General features: G+C 37.0%; 1 protein-coding gene across 2 annotated transcripts in view; it reads left to right on the top strand.

Annotated features, from left to right (window-relative positions):
- PDE1A (phosphodiesterase 1A) overlaps positions 1 to 26,485 on the top strand; it is a 160,894-nt gene that overhangs the window by 84,024 nt on the left and 50,385 nt on the right. For both annotated transcript variants that reach the window (XM_086751009.1, XM_086751010.1), the window contains one exon: positions 12,189 to 12,302. In XM_086751009.1, the coding sequence (XP_086607135.1) occupies positions 12,189 to 12,302 (114 nt within the window). The remainder of the gene's footprint in view (positions 1 to 12,188; positions 12,303 to 26,485) is intronic.

Below are 26,485 nucleotides of genomic sequence, written 5' to 3'. Positions count from 1 at the left end.
TTTTTAGTGAGTTTTTTTTTGCCATAAGAGCACAAGAGGTGCTTTATAAGACACAGTCCATGTACTTTCCTGTACAAAAGAGTGCTAGATCTGATGCTTTAGTTAGCAGGGACAGTTGTACAATGGTGCAGCTCCTTAGAACTGATTGATAACTAATTGAAAGAACATTATTTCTAAAATAAAGATGGAAACGTGTCTCTTCTGTAGGAAACATGACACATTCTGAAAAATTCTGCTGTAATCTGTTCAGGCCAAGAGGTGTCTTTTGTGTTATGTTTTCTTTCACCTGTAGATACAGAGGTGTTAAGTAAAATGCTGTCTACCTCAAAATTCTCGATCAACAAGTGTAATTTCCATGTTATTCTGATAATGAATATTCTTTGAAGATTGTCATGATCAGTTTGAGCACTAGGTTCTGAATTTTCAATCTGATCTGCTTGTAATATGTGTAAAATATATGTAAACAGGCAAATTACAGTCAGCTACATGTATGATGAGGCAGAAAAGATTAAAATATCTTGGAGTTGGATTACAGTCTATGCTAAATATTCTTAGTTTAAAAAAAAACAAACAAGACAAAAGTAACACTTTTCATGATAGATTCTGGACTACACCTTTTGAGGGAGGCTCCACTTCAAACATGGAACATATTGGAAGCCAGGAAAATATTGTCACTTTTTAGTGACTATACTGATAATCAGGCTGGTTTAATAGCCTGTTTCAAATCAAGCAAGACAATGTGAAGAGCAGTTGGGGTTCGTACATCTTATCGGGACGGATGAGTTAAAGCACTTTGTGGGTTGTGTGAGAAGAAAGACCCAAATTCATCAAAGTCCTGAGTGCAGTAGAGAATAACCTAGGCAATTCTGTTGTAAGGCTGGTGGCCTGTCCCATCATGATGTTCTTTAGATTTGAGTAAGGCTGAAGCTTCCTACTTTCTGCATAATGCTCTAACAGTTTTTATTAACTGTTTTTGTTAAATGTGTGAGGAATAGGGGAAACTCTTATGGTATCATGAATTAAGGCAAAGGAAACACCAGCAACTAAGGAATGACCTCTAATCCAGTTTCCCTTCCCAGACCTACAAACCTGAACCCTGTATATCGAAAAATGGAAAATGGCAGTTGTATACCACGCATTAACAACTGATGATTTTAAAATTTGGTTTACTACAATTCCAGTCAGAACTATTTCCAGAACCAAAGCCAATATGCACATAGCCCTATATATATATAGCATATATACTATATGCTAGATAATTAGTTTAATATGATATTGTTCAAGAATGACTTTTTGGGAAATATTCTTCCTGATGAGCTCCAGGAACTTGTTCCTGTGTCATTCTAGTCATTCTGAAGTGTTCAAAGATGGTGCTATTCAAGGAAAGAGAGTGAATTTCAGTTTCTTACCTGACCTTAATTCAAATTTAGTTTCTCATTTAGACAAATCCTAGATCAAGCTCAGATGTGTAGGAATGGTCATGTTACATTTCATCCTGTTTATGATCATTCTTAAAGAATAATGGAAAAAAAGTTCATCCTCTTGATTCTTTCCTCTTTTAAACATTTATGCAGCTCTCAAGTGTGCTTTCTAATATTCTACTTCTCATTTTCAAGACCTACTTTGAAGTACTTTGATTTGGCAATTCTTCAGCAGAACATTTATTTTTAACAATTCCAAATGCCAGAAGTTAGTTTCACACATAACATAGAGTGCTGGATTTATATCTCCTATTTTTTTTTCCTTAATTTTAATTGCAGTATTGCAATTTTAAATAAAAACCCTATTCATATTTTTACATTGCCATATACATTACATGTACTATATCCTTCATTCAGAACCACTGAGATGGTAGTGATTTTACAGCAAAATTGTACTGTTTTTTTTTACAGCTGTTGTGCTAAAGCATTTGTATTGCTCTGTCTTTTGAATGAAAAATTCTTTTAGTGAAAAGAGATTTGTTGAAGCTCTTAATTAGTCAGTAAAAAAACCCTCTGAATTAAGGTGGTGGTATTTTTTCTACCACATTTTAGGCAGACTACGATAACTCTTAAATTGTTTTAACATCTTATTCAATAGTTTGTAATAGTTCATAATGTAAGTATTTGTATTTTTTTACATTTCACAATTTTATCCCAATAAATAGAGATCTGTACTTTGTTCCTCAGAACTCACAGTACACTTTAAAAACAGAATTCAAGATAAATTTGCTCTGTCATTCCACCTGGAGGTGTGATTATATATTAAAAGTATAACTTGTATATTCTGGCACTTCAAATTTTTAAATTTGATATAAGTAGGACAGTAGGACTTCTAAACCAAATGACAGGTTAGAGCTTGGATTGAAGTAGGATCATGTCGGTTGTTATGTTGATGTGTTAGGCCAGCTGATCCAACTACCTTGATTCAACCTTAATCTTGTTCTGTGGAAGAAATTCTGTAGAAATCTTCCTATTGTAAACTATATTGAAAATGAATCAGATTGTTTTGATAGTATCGGGTTGAAGACATATTGTTACACTTGTGCTGGTGCTGTCAGACATGATGGCAATAATTTCTAGAAAAAAGGGGATGGAATTGGGCAGAGAGAGACAGCTGGGACACCATGTCTGACCATATTCTTAGACTGAATATGAGGCACTGCCATTTCAAAAGCTTTTCTTCTGTAATGTATTTTTATATAGGTCTTTTTGTAACCTCTATTGACCTAATATAACATCAGTGATAAGTTGTATGTATGTTGAGAGAAAGGGAATGGAAGATGGTATACTAGCAACCAAATGGTACTGTATTTCATGCTCTGCCTGTGGAAGTCAACAGGTCAGAAAGAAATATAAAACCATTCGTAAATAAGCACAGAAGACCCCAATTATTTACCAGGACCAAGGTTCTACACCTTGATGTCTCAAAAAATCTGTAACTATTAATGGAACAAATTTAAAAGTTGCCAGAAGTGTTAGCTCCAAAGGTTTGGCCACATTTGTGTATGTTGACCTGTGTTATGAAGCAAGGAAATTCTGTCCTGGTTCTCATTTCTATCTTGGGGAAATCAAAATGTAAATTATATACAGAATATATAGTATTTCATGTAGTGTGATTCCACAGAGAAATCACAGAACAAAGTGCTGTTATTTTAATGTTAATGAACAATTTTTCCTGGGTTGTTGCTCATGTGTGACTTTATCAAGTAGAGGAGAGGATACTTGTGTTAAGTGTCGTAGATGAATATTCTTTGATCGTTGAGCAATGATGTTATTTTTAGTGCCTAACACTTACCAATATTCTGTCCCTTTCATTGCAGGAATTGCACCAAAAAGACTTTCCAAAGCCTTCACAATGATAGCAACTTATTTTCTTAGTAGAAGTCTAGAAAATATTTTAAGTACAAAGTTTGCAGTTCTGTTTAATGTAATCTTAAATTAAAGAGTGTCAGTTGACCTTTTGTATTATGGCTTGTTCTTAATGTTTCTAGAAGGACTTTATACCTCTTTGCATGCTCTTTGTATGAGTATCAACATTCTTCAACACAGATTTTCTGATCCCAAAGAATGAAGGAGATACTCAGCATGTTGATTCAGGATGCGTATACCAGTGACTTCAGGGTGAATGACAGGAGAGACAGAATAAAAGAGAGAGTAATGAGATCCATTTTCCATGATTCCATGATAATTTATAAATTGATAAGGTACCACTGCATGGGAGGTTACTATCTCATCTATGAGTTTCAAAAGCAACTAAAGCAAAACATAGTTTCTAGCAGTACTGGGCAGCAGACGGAACATGAGAAGGAGAAGACAAACATTTTCAGATCATTAAATTTATCTAGTTGCTGACAAGAGAGACTCCATTTGCTGGTTTGTGCGATGAGATCGAATATTTCGTGAATCACAATCATATTAAAATAGTCTGGATCATGTGAAGGGGAGAAGGTTTGTAGCATAATACTGTTGTCTGGAGAAATGCCTTCTAGCAGGAACTCTTTTAAGACAGCAGACATTTCGCATGACTCTGTGACCATCCCTGGGGCACAAGTAGGTCATGGTCTTTCTTAAAAGTATGGGAGATGCAGTTGTGGTGATTGGGAGCTGTGAAGTAGGGATGAAAGTGTTCCTCTGAGGCACAGACAGTGAGATGTGCTGGGCCTGTGCTCCTTTGATAATTTCCATTGGTACAGAGGTTTGGATACAAGTTCCTTGCTGGAAGGTAGTGCCAACATTCAAATGTGAGTGTGAGAAGATCTATTTAGAAATACCCTTCTGCCGTGGAACATTTTTTTTTTTTTAAATACTGGAGAGAACTGCTTTGGAAGATTTAGAGGCTTAACTTCTGCCTTTAGCCTCCTCTTCAATCACTGTGCTCAAAGCTGCTGTCTGCAGGAAAAATGAAGCTTTTTAAACGGCTCTCAGGAATAAGGGCTACATGCCTTTTCTGTGTGTTTAGCACATCAGCTCCAGCAAGTAAGATGTACTGAAAATCTTCCATCATCTTCAAGCATGATTTCTGGCAGGTGATGAGTTTACATTTGATTTCTCAGGTTTTTTTTTGTTGATAGTGAATTTAGCTAGATTATGATGAAGATTTTGAGACATACAGACTACTCAAGTATTTGACAACTTCAGGGTGAAATAGCTTTAGCTAGCACTCTATGTAGTGTCTATACAATTCAGGGGAACATTGTAGATCAAATGTCATTCTTCAGACAAAAATAAATATTCAGCAAAATCCATTAGAAAGATAATTTGCAATTTAAAAATCAGTCCTATAGATTATAGGACATTATTTGTCTTTGCTTTCATGGATTGACTGTGAAATGGGAATATCAAATAATGGAAATGGACGTTGAGGCAATAGAAACAGTCATAGAGTTTAGAATAAGAAAAGACTGGTTAGTTACTTGTTGGATCTAATAGAAAACTGATAAAACACCTGAATGTATGTTCATAGTAAGTAATTCAAAGTTTGAGGTTTTTTTTCATTAAGCTTCAACATGGAAAGCAATTGAACAGAGGAGCCAAATTAGCATTGGTGATGGTTCATTAGCAGAAGCGGGAGAAAAGTTTGAAAAACACTTAAAGCTTGGCTGAAATAGATTTCATTCTGTGTCTTGGGTGTGTGCAAAGGAAGGTGACATGAATTCACACATGTGAGAATTTGTGCAGATGGCATACATTGACTCTAATAGTGAAAGTTAGTTTTGGGGACGGTTAAGTTACTAGGGGAGGTGAGAGAGATAGCAGGGAAGAGCAGCAGCAACAGAATCCCAGATAAACCTCCTCCTCTGGGGCGCCTCTCTAGAGCAGCAGGTGGTGATGATGGAGATGATGGTGTAAGGTAGCTGCAGACCTTTAGTGTTATTGAGATAAAGACACTAAGGCTTCTCAGGCACTTGTAAGTGGTTTGATCAGGTTTGTTGAGAATTATGCAAAAATTAAAAAATGCTTTAGAGAGCTTGGATCAGTTTATGGTTTCAACTGTGTGACACTCCATGGCTTTCTGTGATTTCAACTAGGTGCTAAAGAAAACTTAGGAATTTTGTCTGAATTTTGATTAAGCCTTTAAAAACACTCAAACCTGTTACTAAATGAGACCCAAAGGATAATATTTATACAGTATTAGAGTGTTTAATAATATGAAAATTTGTAGGATGATTAAGATAAAATGAATTGAAGCCTAATAGAGAATGCCTGCCTGAAGGAAAACCACTTCACCTTGCATAAACATGGTCAATATCTAAACAACCAAGGGAATTCTATCACCATGAAAATGCAGAGTATTATAATTAAGAAGATGTAACTTCCAGTGTGTGTTATATAGGTCCGGAACTATTTTAATTCTTCAATATGAAACTGAAGTTTTGGTATATCAAAATGTTATCTGAATTACCAGCATATTCAATATTTATTCTCTAATGACTGAATCATAATTACAGATCAGTGTGTACCACTCATAGTGCTTAAAATAATCATGAAATGAGTGTGATTCGTGAAACCCTTAGCAACCACAAGGCTTCCTGTGCATATGCTCAAACACAGTGGTGACTGAGAAGTAATTTCATAAAATGTATTTGCAGCACTGAAAATGTGATATATCTTTCTTGCATTTCTCAGTATTGAAATTTATTGAGAGACAGTGCCTCTAATTAAAAGAAATATTAGGTAACTGCATTTAAAACAACATCTTTTATGATTTCAGAGAAGTTAAATGCACATTAAGAGCTGTTGGATCTAATCCTTGCTCGCCATGGACAAGCTGGTCTTGCCTTGACTCGGACAATGTTCCTGTATCAGCATGTTTTTTCCTACCATAATATAAAATATTGGAAGCAGAGGCGGGCCATTTTGGAGCCCTGTTAGTTGGCCACATTGTAACTGCAGGTAGGAGCAAGGGAACAGGAGTGGCTGCCCAAAGGGATCATTCTTGAATCTTTATTACCATATTCTGGGTGTTTCTCCGGTATCTCTCATCCATTTGTATAATGAAGTCTCGTATTTTATAGACATGTATTACAATATTACAACTGTACCTGGGATTTTTCTTTTTCATAGTCAGTATTTATCTTCCATCTTGCAGAAAGCATAAAAAAGGACTTATATCCTTTGTCATAATAAAAGATTTCTAGTAATCCATATATTATAATTTTTTACTTGAAAAAGTGAGAGCATGGACTTTGTGTATGGTTGATTGTTATTACTACAATTTATTTTTTATTTTTGATCTATGTTATTTTAAAGTATTTATTGGGAGACTCGTGTATTTCGGTAAAGATTTATTTTATACATGCATGTTCTTAATAAAAAAGTGTAAAATTCCAATTACATGAATTCACATAAAATAATTGGAATTTGGGCAATTTTTGTAGGGAATTTTAGAATTCAAGTGCAATAGTGATATATTCTATTTGTTGTGACTTTTCGAAGATGAAGTTTGGCTATTCCCATTTTATATTTCTCCTAATTCCATTATTTTCCTGAATCTCACATGTGTAGTTATCTAAACCAGCTATGTAACTTCTGCCTTTGAAAGCTGAGGAACTACTGGCTGAGCAATGCTTTCTACAGGTTCAGTTATTCAACTGATTATTACAAGGATCACTACAGGTAGCAAAACTATTTTCCAGTTTTAATTTTAAATAGTTTTAGAGGAAAATTTCCCACTTCCCCAAAGTTTTTGAAAACTAGTGATGTTTAAACTGTGACTAACCATATTGTCAGAATATGGTTACTTTCCTCCTCATTGCTTTTAATTTCACATTACATATCAGCCCACTTTTAGTTTGTAATGTTCCTTTAGAGGATCCAATAACTTGTATAATAAGGATTACAATTATCCACTTCATTTTCTTTTTCAATATTAAATAGTCCAAGCAAAATGTGAAACAATTGTTTACAGAAAATAATAATTTGTTCTGTCCTTTAAGTTGCTAACACATTGTCAATATTTGATCATATTCAAGGAATTAACACCTTTGGCACATAACTAAGCTTTTCTCAACTAGTTCATGGGAACGTAACGATTTACAACTTCTAATTGGAGTTGAATTAACCAACACAGATAATTTTTAAACTGTCATTGTGATTATTGAATATTAATATGAATAACTGTTTCTCTGTAATTAGTATTAGCATATGTTTATTATTTTCAAAGAATTATCCATGTGTTCCTTGCCTATCCTTCAACAGTGACTTCATTTAATTTCAAAATGTAATAGGAAGCAGGGTTAGTTTACAGTTTTCTTTTTACAGTTTATTTCACTTCCCCTTTAATAGAATCTGTGGCAAAAGCCAGGGTTTTTGTGCAAAGTTTCCAAAACAGTTTTAAGTGATGTCCAGATGTGTAAGTTAGAAAGCTGTTTCTTTGCAATGCTCGATCGTGGGGAGACTCAGAGGGCAGATAAAGGCAGTCTTTGGGAAAGCAGACACAGGGTTGTTTTTCTCAGTCTCAGAAGTTTACTTCAGGCTGAATTTTCCTCTTCTGGTTCTTGAAGACTAAGCTGAGCCTTTAACTGTCATTTATTCTCAGTGATCACTGGTAACTTTCCCTTGGAAAAGGAAAACACAATCTTCAAAATCTGAAATTGAAATTGTCTAGCTCATCTGCTTCTCTGCCTTATTTACTTCTCAAGTAATCCCACCCATGGCACCTTTCTTTGTTATCTTTTTAATCTATATTTAGGACAATTCAGTATTTCCAAATGTATTTCTCTTGTTGGATTTTACTTGATTCCATAGAAGAAACCATTTTCTCATGATGGTATTACAAAAAGCGTTTCTTGCTCACTGATTCCTAATCACTTATTCCTTATCCCTTTTTTTTCCCTGTAGTTACCAAAACTGTCATAGGAAGCCTTCTCAAATAAGCTAAAATCTATCCTCAGTTAATTTGGTACAACCCCTGAAACTTACAGTAGATGTATCAAAACTTTAATTCATGTGTGGGGTAAGTAGAGAATTTTAATGACAAGGAGGGAACAATTGAGTGTTGTTAATCAAGAACATACTGCTTCGGCTCCTAGTAAAATCCTTGTTTTCTCCCAGTTTGCCTGTGTTGCTGAGTGAGCTTCAAAGCTTGTTGGACACAGGTATCAGCTGCATGGGCAGGTGAGGGAAACAGTGCTTCTGGTAACCTCACAGATGGCACTGTTAAAATAAGTAGAAGCAGAGCGCATTTGGGTTGTCCACAGAAACATTTAATACCACAGCGATTTTCATGGTGTTTACCCAATATGACAGAAGATGGTTCTCCACCCACTCCCTTTATTAATTGCAGATGTCTCTTTCTCCCTTACAAACTGGACTGCTAGTTTTAAAATGCAGTTTTCAGTTGTCCTGAAATAAATAATCTTCTTCTTTCTCTCTATAAATCTCTTTCTATCATGTTGTGTCATATTAACTCTGCATTCAATTTTCTTTGCACTTGGAAACAATTCAGTCATTTTTTTTTATTTTACAAAATACCTCCTCAATTTTTTTTCTCGTTGCTATTATTTCTTAATAGCACAGTTCAAAGGCAGGGTAATACAACTAGCTCCAATATTAAGTAGCATTTCAGGTTTTCTAATGGTTTTTCTCATGTTTATTTTCAATTTATCACACTTAGTTAGAAGAAAACAAAGAAATAAAAATCCTACCCAATGTAGCTGGAGTAATAATTCTTTTGTGATACTTTGCCTTGTCCTTTTTACAATTTTCTTTGTGTTGTGGAATCCTGGGCTAAGAGTATTTTAGCACTTGATGGTTTGTCTTACAAATTGACATATTTATTCTTTACTAAAATGTTAGTTTAATTACTGAAATTTCATCTCTTAAGCTCTGTGACTATTTTGCTTTAATGCATAGTGTGTTGAGTATATACAGACCATTTGTACACCATTATAACCCACTTAATTTTGCTGCATTTGAATTCCAATTTTCTGACTTTTGGGTAGACCTCATGATTGTCACCTGACAAGTGTCTGATCAGCAATACTATGGAGGGATTTTGTTGCTGTTTCCATCTTCCTAGGGGGAAATTGTATAGTGGATAAGAGAGAGATTTTTCTTGGAAGTGCACAGCAGAGTTCAGGGGCCACTGGGACCAAGCTGCCACAAAGGACATTCCAGTTAGATATTGGGGAAAATAATTCACTGTGAGACTAGTTAAACATTGAAACTAATTGCCCAGAGAATTTGTGAAATCTCCATGTATTCAAAACTCAAGTGGAAATGTCCCTGAGAAATTTGATCTAGCTTTGAAGTTATACCTATGTTTGAGATTGGCCCTGCTTTGAGCAAAAACTTGGAGCAGGTGGAGGTCCCTTCCAACCAGAACTATCCTGTGGTTCTATGATAGATCTGCACTGGGTCAGCTACAGACACTTTTGAGGACATCTCCAAAAGCATGGATGCATGACATGACAAAGTCACTGGTCATCATTGAATTATACGGATTTTGTCCTTTTGTGATTCTGTAATCTCTTCAGAATCACTTTAACTTTGCCTTAGCAGCTTTTCCAAATTACACAGTCTGTTACTGTGTTCTGCATTCCTCCTGGAATATGAGGTATGACAACAGGGCAGGTTACATTGGTTGAGTGCCACCTATGCAGCGAGACTGTGGCTTAAAGGCTCCCCTAGAGACTCGTCCTTTCCTCCTACAAGGGTAAAAATAATATCTGTCATCTGATCTATGCCCTGAAAAAAAACGTAGAAGCACTGGAAACCGTAGAATTTGAAGCGTTTTTGAGCTAATATTGTTCTACCCTCGCATGACCCCCTGCTGTGAAATGTTACATTTTAAAATTCATTTATGCTTCTACTTTGGTAAGTGTGATTCAGAGACATGTTCAGTCAAACACAGAGGGAACAGTAGAACCACCCTACAGCTGTTTGCGAGTAGTGGGGATGATGCTGCCAGACTCACCTGGGCATTTCGGCATTGGTGTGCAGGAGGGGTTGTGTGTCTGTGTGTGTGCATTACTGAGAAGCAGACATCCCAGGAGAGTTACAGTGTGTGCACTGGGTATCGCAAGGTGCATCTCTATGAGTTTCTTCACTGTTTAGGTACCTTTAAAGTGGAAAGAGTTATGTACTGGAACTGCCTCCCTGTGCGTAAGGTTATTTCTGTGTAGGGGATGCACTCCCACAGTATTTCATCCACCCACTTCACTTCTCTGAGAAAATTGTTTAACACTACATTTTCCATTCCATCGATATGCAATGCACTGTGTAAAATATCAAGTAAATGTGGTTGCTAAGAGCCTTGTATTATGTTCTGTGCTAATTTGAATTTAATTAAAACTTTGGAGAACTGTGGCTATTGGTTTTAAAACTCCATTTGCTAAAATTATCCTTGCAGGCTTGGACATAATTGTACTTAGGCCAAATAAATAAAAATAAAAAAAAAATCTGAATGTGATTTTATGACAGAACATTACTTTCCTAGTTTATGAGAGATTTGTTTTGAATATCACTGCATTTTAAAAATGAATACATTTTAATTAGGTCCAGTGAAATATTGTATACACCCATTAAAAATAATATATAGTATATATAATGTGTTACTATATAGCACATTGTACATTTTAATATATGCTCTTTCACATAATAAATATGACTTTTTTTCTGAAAGTAAAGTCAGCTTAGTGCTGACTCCATTTCATTCCACTTTTTAACTAAATACTTGTTTCACACAATTTTTTCACATTTTATACACATAAAAAAGATTATTTCATTAAAATTCTATTAAAATAATGATGTATCTTTAATTACAGAAATCTTAATCTTACATGATACAAAGTGGTATGTTATTTCAACTCTGAGATATAGCGCAGAAAGAAGGAAAATGCCCATGTGTCTTTAAGCATCCGTTTAGTCCCAGCTCTACACAGTTACTGATTAAGGTTTTCATTTCACCCCAGTGCTGTGACTACTCTGTATGGTTAAGTAAGTTGAGCAGTGTCAGAAATGTTCTCATCAGAGTGTTTAGGAAAAATCTCCTGTTCAAGGAGTTTATATGTATAAACGTATTGCTACAGAGGCGTGAGTTGATGCATTACAAAATCCCCTTTGGGTGTGTCCGTGTTTGTAATGTAAAAGAATGTTCTCAAAACTAAAAGTAAAAGCACACTTGGGAAAATATTTGGATTTTTTTTAATGTTGTGGGCACCACCTTTCGTCTGATATAACGATGAATTTTCTGTAAACACAGAAACCATGAAGCTCCACATTAGCTCACACTAATAAGAAATACAAATTCTGCAGCAAAAACATACTCAAGGCCTAAATAAAAATTAAATAAATTGAAATGAAGCAGTATATAGTGGATATTAAAAAAAATTATACTCCGTCTTCTAAGCACAGAAAAATTATAGTAAGACAACTTGCCAAGTTTTATTTATTATTTAAACAAAATTAGACTCGAGCATAATTGTAATGTCACAAATTGATATAAAATCATTCTGATGGTGGTTACTGGGTCCGCTCTGACTTACTGGAGTGTATATGTGTTTTGTTAATAGATCTTACAAATTTAGAAAGCTGTAAAAACATAGAACTGGTCATTTTTATTTTTTTTTTAAAGACAGGAGATGCAGTAATGGTCTGTTGCCTCTACATTGGCTATTGTGTTGATTCTAATACTTCAAATAGAAAATACAGGCCCTAAAATTTGATATAAGCAATGCATTGATATTTTTCTTTTCTTTTTCACAGATTAAGATGCTTGGTAAAGCAGCTGGAGAAGGGTGACATTAATGTGGTGGATTTAAAAAAGAATATTGAATATGCAGCATCTGTGTTGGAGGCAGTTTATATTGATGAAACCAGGTAAGTCTGAGGTGGGGTGGGGAAAGGAAAAGATGTTGGGAATCACATTTTAGAAATATGGTCTTTGCATGCAGTTGTAACTGATGTAAGTTAGAAGGTCTTTGCACATCAAGAGAGTCATGTGTGGCTCTTAGGTCTTTTTGTGACAAGGTTAAAGCAAGTAAGATTCCAAAGGTCAGATGTAACCATTGTCTAGAGAGTTTGCCTAGTTCTCATCTCCCTTGTTTGTCAAATGTCCACAGTATAAAGTTGTATGACTTTTCTGAAGGATGGATTTTCTTTCCTCCCTGGGCCACATACCAATAATCATACCGAGAATAGTATCACTGAAAAAAGTGAGCTGTTTTGGAATGAAATGCTTTTGGAGATGAGTCAGAATATTATAATCTGGCCTGTAAATACAGAAATTTATGAAAAGCTGTCACTTATTTTATAATGTTTGATGCTTTGTTTATGATTATTTTTACTGGCAGTATTACTGGCAATCAACTTTAATGTGGGTTGATTCCAATTAAATTAGAAGTTCTAAGTATTTGGCTTCTTGAAAGATTTTTAAGCTATGTACTGTATTGAAGTTAACTAGTTAACTTACAGTTTTTATTTCAGTGTGCTGGCCTCCTTAAGTTTTTTTCTAAGCAGAAGGATCTTGTAAAGATGTTTGCCAAAACTTCAATAATGCTGGAGCATGTAGTGTATGTCTTGGTTCTATGCTACATTTAAGAAGTCTGCCATCTTACTAATTGTTTCGTGGACCTAACTCTCTTTCTCTGTCTCTCCACCAGCCCTTGCAAATCTACATATTTGATAAGGTGCTTAAAGTACTACTCTAACCTTTTCCTGTTTCTTTTCCTTTGATGCATGTGATTCACACACCAAATCTGGCCACACGGGAATTTGGGCATCTACTATTGGGCCATAGAAAGCCTACTCATTTGAAAGCAGAAGAAAGAAAAAAATAGTAAATGAAGCTGGTGCCAATGGGCCATTTTTCAGAGATTATATTACAGACTAGGTTGGCAGGATCACTTATACTGGTGTCCTGCTCTTAGAGTGCATGTGTGTCCAATTCTGTAAAAAGATGACCTGAGCAGCCTCTCAGCCACAGTACAGTTCTTAGGGACGCTTTCAAAAGTGTTGCTAGTGATCCCAAGTTAAATACACAACTAGAAAATCATTAGGGATCTCATTGACTTCAAAAGTGCTCACATGTCATGAAGATGGTGATAGATTCAGTTAAATTAAGCCTCACTGAGCAGACTTGGGCAGAACATCTTCTGTGACTTCCAAGGGCCCTGGCCTTTGTGAGAAAACTGAATGAATTTAAATTAAATGTTTTAAAATATTGGTAGTTTATATACCACTGTGGATATATTTAGATCAATTTTGCTGACTGACTTAAGTTAATCAAGCTTCTTTTACATTAAATAAAGGGTTGATTTGAGGATTTACATTAGTTTATAGTCATATATGTAGTTAAATTGATACAGGTCCTTAGGGAGACAGATAAAGGAAATTACCAACAAACTTCTCTTTGGGCTCATATTACCACAGTAGAGGCCATAAAATTTCATTTTTCAGCAATCTCAAGTGCCCGGGAAGCTTTGGAATATTGCAGTCCTCTCTCCCCTGTGTTACGGGATAGTGTATTGCCACCAGCAGTCAGAGTATAAGCATGTGTTTTTTGTTAATAACCATGGGAGCTATGTCAAAGCTGCACAGGGGACAAGGACATAAACCACCAATTATTCCTTCCATGCATCCACCAAACACTGTGCTTAAGTGGTTGTAGTATTCGTAGCTCTTTCTCAGTAGTAGCAATGGGACTATGAAAATAAGGTGAGATTTACTTATTTTCTAAACTGAGGCCTCAGTGGAAATGAATAGTATCGTTACAGTGAGGAGTCGCAGTCTTTCTGGCTCTGTGTGGGAGCATCGAGACAAATAACAGACATTTCATACCCAGAGAAAACTGGTACACCTGAAAATACATTGGCTTTGGGCAGCAACAGGTGCATTATTTTTACTGTAAGCAAATATTTAAATAAGCTAATTGCCCTCATAGAACTTAATGGCAGGGTTATTGAACTGCCTAAATGAAAGAAAATCTATATAATTTTATAGAGGTTTGGCAGTTTTTTGTAGTCCTCGAGCTATTTTGCTAATCCTAGGGGCATTATCACCTCATAACAGTGACTACTTATTTTCAAAAATCCTACTTCAGTACATGGATAAAGCTTTTCCTCTTCACTAGCTTGATGCACAACAATATTTAATCTTATTTATTTGTTGTATCCAACATTTTGCAGAACAATCTGATTTTTTTACTGCGCTAAGTCAGAAAGGAAATCAAACAAACCCGTAACAGACATCTTGCTTTATTCTAATTTATTGAATACTTGTATTCTCTGATGCAACCTCGGAGTGAGTTTGTAAACCTATCAAGTTTTGGTAGCATTTCTTATATAAATATGCATTAAGCATATTGTTTACGTACCGATAGCTATATTTCTGAAGTATATGTATGTAAACATATAAAAAAATTTTCTTGCCCGTGTTACTTATGCTATAAGTAATAATTAAAAATGAAATTACTTTAATGAAACTGACTTTTCAACTTCTCTTATTTTTAATGGTTTGCATTTTATACCTCATATTCTTCATTTGGGTTTATAGTGTTTAATTTTGTTTTTAATTTCTCTTCCTTTGACTAATGCAGTCTGCATGAAATTCAGACTCAGGGTGATGCATTTTTTGAACCTGGAGGTCTTTGTGTTAAATTTATGCTAAGAATATAGGCTAAGCTTCCTCTTCTTAGCTGGAAAATATTACGTATAGTGCTGTTTCAAATGTTGATGCTTCCCCATTAAAAACAATTTGTAAATTAAGATATTTGTCGTGTAGTAGAGAGAAAGTGTAGTCTCCATTAGTACTTCCATAGTAAACTCTTTTGCATGACAAACTGCAAAGATAATCACATTTTAAATACTATGACCAGTATTCCGTAGTGTAAGTCTGCAGCAAAACCTTTAAAGATTAACACACAAAGAAGGTCTCTCTAGCTTCTGGGAAGTGAATCCTTAAGGAACAGAAGCAGTGTATCATTGAGTCAAATGGCAGCGGAGGCTGGAATTAGCTTGCGTGGTTACATTTGTCCTCCTTCCCACCAAAGGATACAGGTTCTTTGTCCTGCACAGAGCTACTGCTGTTGGGAGTCTGGAACTGAGTTAACTGAACTCATTAGCAGATTAGAAATAATAGTTCAGATCGTAAGCAGAATGGCCCATTCCCGCTGAGCCTAAACATGCCCTTTTATACACTGCAAAGTTCAAATGACTGCAGCAAGTTCCTTACATATGAATTGCTTTATGGATAAAAGCAGTTGCTATAGTATAGAGCAATAACAGTTAATACACTGAATAAACTCTGAATAAAGCTGTGAGAAAACCATCTGAGTACAGTTTACTTATATTAACTAAGTCCCAGAAGGAAGTTGCATAGTTTAGGATGTAATCGTTCCTGAGATTTGGCTTACAAGATGTAATGATGCTTGGTTCTGCAAGGTACAAAGTGTTGCAGGCTTAGAACCAAAGGTTCAGTACAGTTTCTGCAACTCACATGAAAATATCCATGCTTTCTATTTGAAGCCCATACCTGAGCCTTGGATTTTGTCCTGATGAGTTTACTAACTTACTGCTTGCGTATCCAAGCAGAGGAAGACCTCAGCTTCCACCAGCCACCTAAAACTGAATTCTATCTGTGGTGTTCTCTTCTTCCTCACCTTTCTGGGAGACAGACTTCGATATCAGCTGAGAGAAAGCCCTCTTAAATATCTTTTCAGTCAGATTAAGAATAGCAACTAACAGAGAATTGATTAGGAGCATCCTTCTAACTCATCTTTCCATTATGACGTATGTCCTATTAAACATCATAATAAAATTATCCTGCCGGTGGTCCCACACCTGTTGCAGAAGGACTTTCTGCAATTCTTCACAGGCACAGAGATGAAAAAAGCAAAAAGAAAAATCAAAACTAAGGTCAATAAAAAGATCCAAGTATGAGGTGTCTCACAGAGCACGTTCAATAATGTAGCCAGGGATCAAAGAAGAGCCTAGTGTGTTCCACAGCTCAGGGGAACAATTTGTACTGTTTAAAAATTAAATCTCGGGCATTTTTCTGTTCATAAGCCTGAGCTTTTTTCAGTGATCAGTTCCAATTTCTTACAGTAGGAGATACCAGTTGTTTTTTTTTTCCTGTATATTGTTACTTCGTTTGTTGATTGGAAAGCCTGTATCATTCTATAAAGTCTATAGTCTTTAAAGTGCACATAATAGTCTATAAAGTGCACATAAAAGTACATGCAAACGTGTAAGCTGAGACCACTTTGTATTTCTATTTATAGTGCAACAATCAGCTGGAAACGGGCTGTAGAATTCAAATTGTTTAGCAGAGTATTAAGTCTTTTTCTCAGGTTCTCTTTACTTTTATCTGCTCCTCTGTGGCTCTACACTATAGCCTGTTATACAAGAATAAGATAGCATCTTTTAAAACTACTTATGTATACTCATTTCCATATATGCTCTTTCTAAAACTGTCTGCAACTGTGTTGGAGAAAAGGCAGAGAAATAACACAACAGGTTTTATTTATGGAGTTCTGAGAGTAGACTCCTTAAAATCAGGGCTAGGCAGTAGCAATAACCTTCCAAAATTATGAAAAATTAGTTTGGGGCAATGACTGTCAATATCCCATGTAAAAGGTTCTGAGCTGATGGAAAGCTGTAAAGCACAGAGAAATCAGACTTACGCAAGTGCTACTTTCCTATGAGCTTAATTGTCTGTGGCCCCATGTCTACTAATAAGCTTGTTTAACAAGCCCTTTTTAGGACTGCTGCATCTCAGTGCTGAGTAATTATAAGATGCACTGAACACTTCCTTGAAAGAGGTCTAGCGCTTTGGTGCCTGAAGCAGAGGTTCACTGTTGGCTGCAAGTAATCAGTGAAACTCTCACAGTTCCAGCCCCTCAGAGGATCTCCTCTGTGGAAGATGTTCAAACTTACTCCATAGGTGTTATAAATAATTCTGACAAATCTCAAAAAATTTTCTCCATTTGTACTTGCCACTTGGCTCAAGGTAGTGGAAGAAGGATATTTAGAGTCAGACAGGAAGTAAATACAGCCTGATAATTTGGTCATGACAGCTGTTCTGTTCCTTGTAAACATAGCTCTTTATTCATGCTAACTGAGAAGAAAGTAAATCAAATAAAATCTAGATGGAAATTACAAGATTAAAAAAAAATATGTATTCCAAAGCCAAATAAAATAAAAAAAAAACTTCTTGTGGAGAGCATTTTTAACTTGTTCTCAATAAAATCAGAATATTTTATTCCAGTTAAAGTCTTGTTACATTTTTAAAATGTCTTAATATTTTATAAAATACACTTGATTACAACAGGATATTTATCTGTCCATTTTCAATTCCATACATGGTTTTTAGTTTGTTTTAGGCTGTATAATGCACTTGTAAAAGGCTTTAACCTCTTGAGAACTTCTGCCACAGAGGAGACTGTGTTTCAATAATATATGAAGCAGATCTGTTGTATATAGCTGGCAGTTGCTTTGAGCATCTTTGGTTCAACAAGACAAAATAACAAATACAGGTTATTGCTACATTCATGAAGTGAAAGGAAATCTCATGCAGGGTAAGTGCTGTTATAGCAATGTGTGTTTGCATGAGAGCTCTGGAAATAGTTAAGATATTTCAATGATATTGTAATGGTAAACACAGTCCTTCTTGAGAAAAAGCTCTTATTTAAAAAAAAAAAACCAACAATCACACATTCTGATATGTATAATGTTAGCTAAAAAGGAAGTCATTAAACCCAAACTTTGTGACTGCTGTTGTAATAAACACCTCGGACCACACTGAATTTCCAGTGCACTACTACAGTAATGCACCAAATATTTCTGTGGTTTCTGGACTTAAAGCAGGGACAAACATATCTTCAAATTGTGGACAAAACCAGATGTCGTAGTTCAGCCCCAATCAGGACCAGACTACGCAGTCTGTCTCTCGCTCCCCCCACCCTCCGAGAGAATAGGAGGAGATGATATAAGAAAAAACAGCTCAAGGTTTGAGATAAGGACGGGGAGAAATCCTTAAAGTTACCGTTACAGGCAAAACAGACTTGACTTGGGGAAAACTATTCATTTATTTCTAAAATTAGCAGGAGAATGAGACAGGGAACAAGATAACCTCCCCCCACCCCTCCCTCTTCCCAGGCTTAACATTATCTCTACTACCTTCCCCTCCCGAGCGGCACGGCGGGGGGAAAGGGAATGGGGGTCGCGGTCAGTTCATCACGCATTGTTTTACGCCGCTGTATCATCATCAGGGGAAGAACTCCTCGCATTCCTCCTCTGCTCCAGCATGGGGTCCCTCCCACGGGCCACAGTCCTTCGTGAAACTGCTCCGGCGTGGGTCATCTCTTCCACGGGGTGCAGTCCCTCTAGAACAGCTGTCCCAGCGGGCCCTCCACGGGCCACAGCCTCCTTCAGGCCTCCACCTGCTCTGGCGTGGGGTCCTCCACGGGCTGCAGGTGGATCTCTGCCCCTCCGTGGACCTCCATGGGCTGCAGGGGGACAACCCGCTCCACCATGGTCTTCACCACGAGTTGCAGAGGAATCTTGGCCAGGAGCCATGTTACTCCTCCCCCTCCTTCTTCACTGACCTTGGCGTCTGCAGCCGTTCCTCACAACAGGCTGGCAGACGCCTCTCAGGATCCTTTTTACATCTTATTCACTTCTCATCTCCTCTCCACTTCTTGCAGCCGGGCCGGGCCGAGTTGGGCCCAGTCGGCTGCCCGGTGGGAGGCCAGAGGGTGAGGCCTGCAAGGCCCATGAGGCTCATGCCTCCCCCTCTCTGCCCCCCGCTCAGCTGCTTCACATCTTCTCCTCCTTTTTTTCCTGTTTTCCCCTACTTAAATACGTTATCGCAGAGGCGTTATCACAGGACATTCTGCTACCAATTGGCTTGGCCTTGGCCAGCAGTGGGTCCGCCCTAGGCCTGGCCGAGTCCACTGAACAAAGGGGAGCGACTTCTAGCAGTTTCCTACAGAAGCTACCCCCTTAGGCCCCCCCTCACTAACAAAACCAGAACACCAGAATAGTTTAAAAGGTGATCATATCCCTTGCAAGAGAAAAGATTTTGTCATTTCGTCTCACCAAGTGTCCATATGACCCTTAAAGAGCACTACAGAAGTATTTGTGATAGGAACACATGTGTATCTTTGTCTCCTAGAGTCTAAGGAATAAGAAAGCAGCAAATGCTTAACTAGATATGGGTGCTCACAGTGCTGTGTGCCGTGGAAGTGTGAATGGAGCTTAGCAACAGCCCAGCAACTAAATGAAATTCTCCCGTTTCCAGGAGATCTCAATGTGAGGAATAGTCAGCATAGCCTGTTGTTGGGTAGCTTTCAATACATAGGTTTGGTTATGTGTTCAAGTTGGACAAGACTGGTCCCTAGTGTTTTCAAGTTTTTCAGCACTGCCAAAAGAACTTGAGTCCATGGCAGCTGCTCCATCTTAGACTAGTAATTCATATCTAAAAAAAAATAATGAACTAGGATACTTGTTTGATACCCCTATGCTTTCTTTCACACTCCTCTAGCCATCAATACAGGTTTAGCAGCTTCTCTGTATTTTAAATGAAAACAAAAGTCAGTGAACCATAGAATCATAGATTGGTTAGGGTTGGAAGTGAAAGCTCTTTTATCTTTGTCATATTATTTCATTTTCAGAAGCCATATTTTGGTATCAGTGTTGCAAGGCTCTAAGCTAGCGCCACATCAGCTGCTGCTGAGCATCTTGCAGCAGGAGTCTGTTGCTTGTCATTACGGGACCATTTGCATTCCATTCCCAGCCATAGCATACAACATTTAGCTCACTTTGTGAATCACGGTTTCATTGACTGTAAGGCTCTGGTTATGGAAGAAATTGTGCTAATTTGGATACTGTTATCCATTCAAGGTAAACAGCAGAGATAGTCACACTGGCAAATCTCTTTGCAGGTGCAAAGGCTGAGAAAGTTAAATTCTCTTACATCAAAGAGATGTAGATATTTGTTAAAATTTTCGAAAACATATATTCCCAATCACTTTACCTGAGAAGATAGACTATTTTTTTCATTTATACATGAAAGTAACTGTTTCATTCACAGAACAGTCAGGCATTCAGTCAATGATGTAATTTATTTGAAGGATCTAGACAATATTTTTCCTCAAAATTAGCTTTTTTTTTTAAAAAAAATCTGGGAATACTAAAGAAAATAATCCACAAGGATAAAACAGGTGGAATGGGACACCGTATTTGGTAATTATTTGGTGGGTGAAAAATATGGTCTAAATGATTCCTCTCTGAGCTGACTTAGTTGAGGAGAGATTGGAAGTCACAATTATTTAAGCACGAAGTTAAATCTTAATCTTGACTGTTAGGTCAAGTTTACTGTGTGTATTGCTGTCCTCCATAGCCAACCCATGGTTAAATGTACTTAGCCTGAAGTTGCTTTGTCACCAACAAATGTACCATTTGAAGATAATAATTCAGTTCATCCATTAAGGGAATCTACAAATGATACTTTTGTAAAAGCTACTATTGAGAAAAAGCTTACTGTGTTGAGATTAATTCAGTATATTCCACCCTTATAAAAGCTTAAAATAAGCCTTTAAAATCTTGTGCACTAAGCCAAAGGTTTTTTCTGAGAGGGAAGCTTACAACAGCATCAAAGTTATATAAACAAATACACTTAAAATCATTGTAATTCTGTTAAATTCTGACTAAAACTCTTCAGTTCAGTTAGGATATTTATAAATGACCTGCATCCCTTTTCTGAAGTTATTGAATTTTTCTATCTCAAAGTTATTGCTGTTAATTTATTTGTGAGTCGTGCCCTGAGACAGTCCCTGCCCTATAGAGCTTCCAGAGTACCACATTAAAGCAATTGAATTAAAAGAAAGAAAATACATTAGCTCACAGCTGTACTTCTGAAAAATGGTATTTTTTAATCATGAATATCCTGACCTGAATCTTACTATTGTTGATGGTGTTTGGTATGTACATCTGTATTTCTAAATAAGCAGTACATATCAGTAAGTAAATGTTTCCAGTAACAATGGTCCTTATTCTATTACTTCTCTGCTGTGGTAATAACTGTATTTCATCCAAACTCTTTGCCATTTATTGTACTTAATTGGTAGTTCTTAGTATGAGGACAGTTCTTCTGAGGATGTGCTAGATTTTAAGAGTACAACATGTTGGTACTAAAAATGCACTTCAATAATTTTTCCCATTTGTTTATCCTCAGTGGGAGTCAAGAATCTTTTAGTGGATATTGATGGAAATTGTAATGGACTATAGAGGATGTAACTATTGATTGAATGTATTGATTCATGCTCATTCAGGGAGATAGTGATACAGTAGAACACAAATAATTGATAAAAATGTGAATTGGCTATTTGGATTTGGAATGCCTTCTGCATTCGAGACCTAGAAGAGGACTTTGATCAATTCACTCTTAAGGAGTTGATCATTAGCTTGATTAATTCACTAAACGGTAAAGAGCTAATACCTCTTTCTCAGTCCCTCCTCTGGAAATCTTTCACCATCTCTGTTAGGCAGCATGACTGATCAACTGTAATGGATTGATGGATTTTTTTTTTTTCCCCATAGCCATTATCTAGTTTTCTTTTTTTTTTTCATTTTCTTTTCTTTTTCCTCCTCCATAGTACATCTGATCTGTTCCCAAGGGAAAATAAATATATTTCTGACTAGTCCATTACTATATTTAAAATTGTGATTAAATTAAAAAAGAGCTCAAAATTATCACTTCTTGAATTTTGAAAAATTATTCCTGGCAAAAACCACAGTACTGTGACAAGAAGATCAGGTTATTAGTTACTATGACTGCAATATTAATTGATTGCTAAGCTGAAATGCCATGGGCCATATCTTACTTATTCCCACAACTGTCAATGGGAGTTCCACTCAGGGAACAAATAGAATTAAATAACCCAAGCCTCCTCCTCTCCTTCCCACGCATATCTTTTCCTCATATTGCATCTACTTAATAGGCTAATGATGTATGAGCAAAATAAGTGTATGTAAGCCTGAAATGATGACTTTGTGTTGAAAAAAAGTACTTTTTGTTAAGCTTTTTTGGTTTGTTTATTAGCATTTTTAGGTGTTGCTCAGCTTTAGGGAAGAAAAAAATAAAGTGTATGCTTTGGATTATTAACAGTTATTTAATTCAAATAGGATAGTGGAGTTCATGCCTTCCAGTTGAATGGGATTGATCTCAATAGAATTTTTCTTTGTGGGACAACTATGTAGCTTTAAAACAGAAAGTAAATGCCTGACATCTCTGATCTTCAGTGTGGTTGATTTGGAGGATGAGGCTGTGGATCTTGCAGTCACTCCACTCCAAATATTTTCGAAGCCAGAGGTTCTAGCCTTGTGTTTGACAGCTGCGGTCACTTATTTTTTCTCATTTATTTATCCAATGTGATTTTTGAATCTATGTAAAAGTTTACATATTGCAAGACATTGCACAATTACAATTTGCAAATTACATTTTACAACTTACAATTACAAATTGTAACTTTGCAAAATCTTGCAGAAATCCCTGCAATATTTGGTGAGGAGTTCAGTGATTTAACTATGTTTGACTTGGTTTTGACCCTGTCTTCTGATATTATTTCACCTTTTCTCCTCTTTTTTTTTTTTTTTTAATTTAAAGGCATACTGAATAATTGTCCTGGTTTCAGCAGGGATGGAGTTAATTTTCTTCTCAGTAGCCGGTGTGTTTTGGATTTTGTGTGTGAAGAATGTTGATAAAAACATTCTGATGATACAAGTTGTTGTTAATGAGACCAAGGACACTGTCTGGCTTTCCAAGTCTCGTTAAGGTCTCGTTAACGTGCAGATGCGGGAAGCTGGGCGAAAGACAGACAGAATAATTGATCCAAACTGGCCAAAGAGAGTATTCCATGCCATAAACATCATGCTCAGTATATAAGTGGGGGTTGCCCATGGGAGTGGGCATAATTTTCTGGTATTCCTTTTCTTTTTGGACATTCTTGTTCAGGCACCCTTGGCATTCTTTTCTTCTCTCTTGCTTGCTGGCATCGTTCCCTCTACCTTGCTAGCTTGCTCTCCCCCCTTTGCTTGCTGCTCAGTGTTGTTCCTGTGATCGCTGCTCGGGACGGGCTGCGTCGGTCATTCGGACATCGGGTGGTGAGAAATTGTACATTGTTCATTTTGTATATTTTGTAGATATTAATATCCTTATATCCTGTTAGCTTTGTAGTTTTTAGTATTTTTAGTAAACTGTTTTTATCTCAACCCACAAGTTTTCCTTTCTTCCTAATTTCTCTCCCTTGTCCCACTAGATAGGAGGAGGGTGACTAAGAAACTGTGTGGTTATCCGGGCTAAACCACCACAATAATCATCTGTAACAATAATTTAGCTATTCACCTATGATTCAAAAAGTGGCAAGTTAGAGCAAGAAGTCTACTGTGTTTGGTTTATGTAGCGGTGGAGGGGCTACAGTGGTGGCTTCTTTGAGAAGCTGCTAGAAGCTTCTCCTTTGTCCAGTGGAGCCAGCCAGTTCCAGGGTGGATTCACCACTGACCAGTTGTCTGAGCCAATTGCACCCCTGTGATAACCTATTTAAGAAGGAGAAAACAAAGCAGGAGTGTGGGGAGAGAAATGGGAGGCATGGGCCTCACCCCCCAGCCTCCTGCCAGGCAAATGTGTGTTCCTGTCCCAGCATGGTCTGGTACAGCAGAGCAGAGCAGAGCAGAGTGAGGAGATGTGAGAGGAGCAACCTTGTGGACACCAAGGTCAGAGAAGGAGCAGGAGGATGTGCTCCATGCACTGGAGCAGAGATTCCCCTGCAGCCCGTGGTGCAGCCCGTGGTGAAGGAGGCTGTCCCCCTGCAGCCCATGGTGGAGTAGAGATCCACCCGCAGCCTGTGGAGGACCCCACACTTCTGGCAGGACCTGTGGACCCATGGAGAGAGGAGCCCATGCCGGAGCAGGTTTGCTGGTAGGACTTGGGACCCCATGGGGGACCCATGCTAGAGTAGTCTGTTCCTGAAGGACTGCACCCCATGGGAAGGACTCACACTGGAACAGTGGAGGACTGTCTCCTGTGGAAGGGACCCCATGCTGGAGCAGAGGAAGAGTTTGAGGAGTCTTGTCCCTGAGGAGGAAGGAGTGGCAGAGACAACATGTGATGAACTGAGTGCAGTTCCTGTTCCCCATCTGCCTGTGCCGCTGAGGGGGAGGAGCTAGAGAAATCGAATGTAAAGTTAAACCCAAGAAGAGGAGAGGAGTTCGGGGGAAGGTGTTTTTAAGATTTTGTTTTATTTCTCATTATCCTATTCTGATTTGATTGGTGTAAATTAAATATATATAAATTGGTATAAATTAAATATATATAAATAAGTTAATTTTCACCAAGTTGAGTCTCTTTTGCCCGCGATGGTAACTGTTGCATGATCTCTCCCTGTCCTTATCTCAACCCATGAGTTTTTTGTTGTATTTTCTCTCCCCTTGGGGAGCGTTAGCGAGTAGCTGCACAGTGTTTAGCTCCTGGCTAGGGCTAAACCATGACATCTACATAAGAATAGAATTACAGAATTCGGAATTTGTATTTTCCATTTATCTGGGCAATAATAACTTTCATTAGGCAAAACCAAACACCAGTAACTTACTATTGATTTATTGATTTTACTGAAGCTTTTGCACTTTTTCGGTTCTAAGTGGATATAAATTAAAATAACAGTAATGTAAACATTCAGAAATAAAAATGTTCTGAGTGTACACTTCAGACTGTTATTGTTATGTTTTTCCCAGTAATTGTAAGCAATGTTGTATTGTAGAATTTATAGAATCATAGAATTTATACAAAGAAATGGTGTTATAATGCTCAGTGATTGTGTTGGAGTGACGTTACAATACGTCCGCTCAAGGAGTCAAGCTTTGTTGCAGTTACATTCTGAGTCACAGCAAGTAGTAGTAATTCTGTAGTAACAGCAAGAAGGACAGGCACGTAGAGGCTCTGTGATTTACTTGGTACATTCACTGCAGTGATGTGCATCAATAGACTAGGGACAGCGAACAAGCTGTAAGATGGTTCAACCTAAAAAGAACAAGATCCATGTAAAAAAATAAACAGTTTCTTGTTGGATGAAAAATTAACTTTTCTGCTATTATTGTAAGGTAAGTGCTGACATACTGTTGGCACTTATGCTTAATGTGTACAATTAGATATATTTCACAGAATCCACAATATTTTGTATGTATACGTATATATGCACACCCATGGAATTATAATGGAAATTCTGTATTTTCTAATTAAGGTATAAATACATGAATGAAAGTTGACAAAAGTTACAAAGTATGAAATGAGTTGAATATTGGATTCTAAGAATTTGTGGTAAGACGAGGCTCTGAGAAACCTGATCTGATTGAAGATGTCCCTGCTCCTAGCAGGGAGTTGGACTAGATGACCTTTAAAGGTCCCTTCCAACAGAAACTGTTCTATGATTCTAATTAAGCATAGTTTGTATGGTGCAAGATATAGCCTAATTTATTCCCCTTCCTAAATAAAATTACCATCAAATTATATGTCTGTCTAACCATCCATTTATTCAGATGTGTAGACCTGTCTATAAGCCCTGTCCCTGTAATTACAGAAGAATGGCAGTCATTAGTGAATTTATTCAAAGGCCATTTCTAGCACTGCATATGTCATGAGTAATTTTCCCCAATATTAATTTTATTCTTCGAAAGGTCACAAAAGTGCACGAAATAGAGAGTTACAAGATGAATGACTAGCCCTTGTTTCCTCTCCTTAAATGTTTTTTTCAGTTAGGCTTTTGAAAGAAACTAATGCTTTTTGAGAAGTTACTAAGGTTATGTGTGGAGGGATCTCTAGAGCTTCTAGCTACAAAGGATTGTGCTTACAATGTAATTCTATGTTGCAGTTGCTTTCCTAGTTATTTAAGCAGGAACCAGAGACACAGAAACTCTCTCATAGCACGTTGTTCATCACCTCTTACCAGAGAGCAGTGGTCTCATGAAAATTACTGGTTAAAGAAACATTTTTCAAATACTGTTTTCTCTGTT

The sequence above is a fragment of the Chlamydotis macqueenii genome, chromosome 6 (genome assembly GCF_036417535.1).
Source record: "Chlamydotis macqueenii isolate bChlMac1 chromosome 6, bChlMac1.mat, whole genome shotgun sequence".
NCBI lineage: Eukaryota > Metazoa > Chordata > Aves > Otidiformes > Otididae > Chlamydotis > Chlamydotis macqueenii.
Note: the sequence above shows the minus strand (reverse complement) of the source record. Positions and strands in the feature narration are given on the sequence as shown.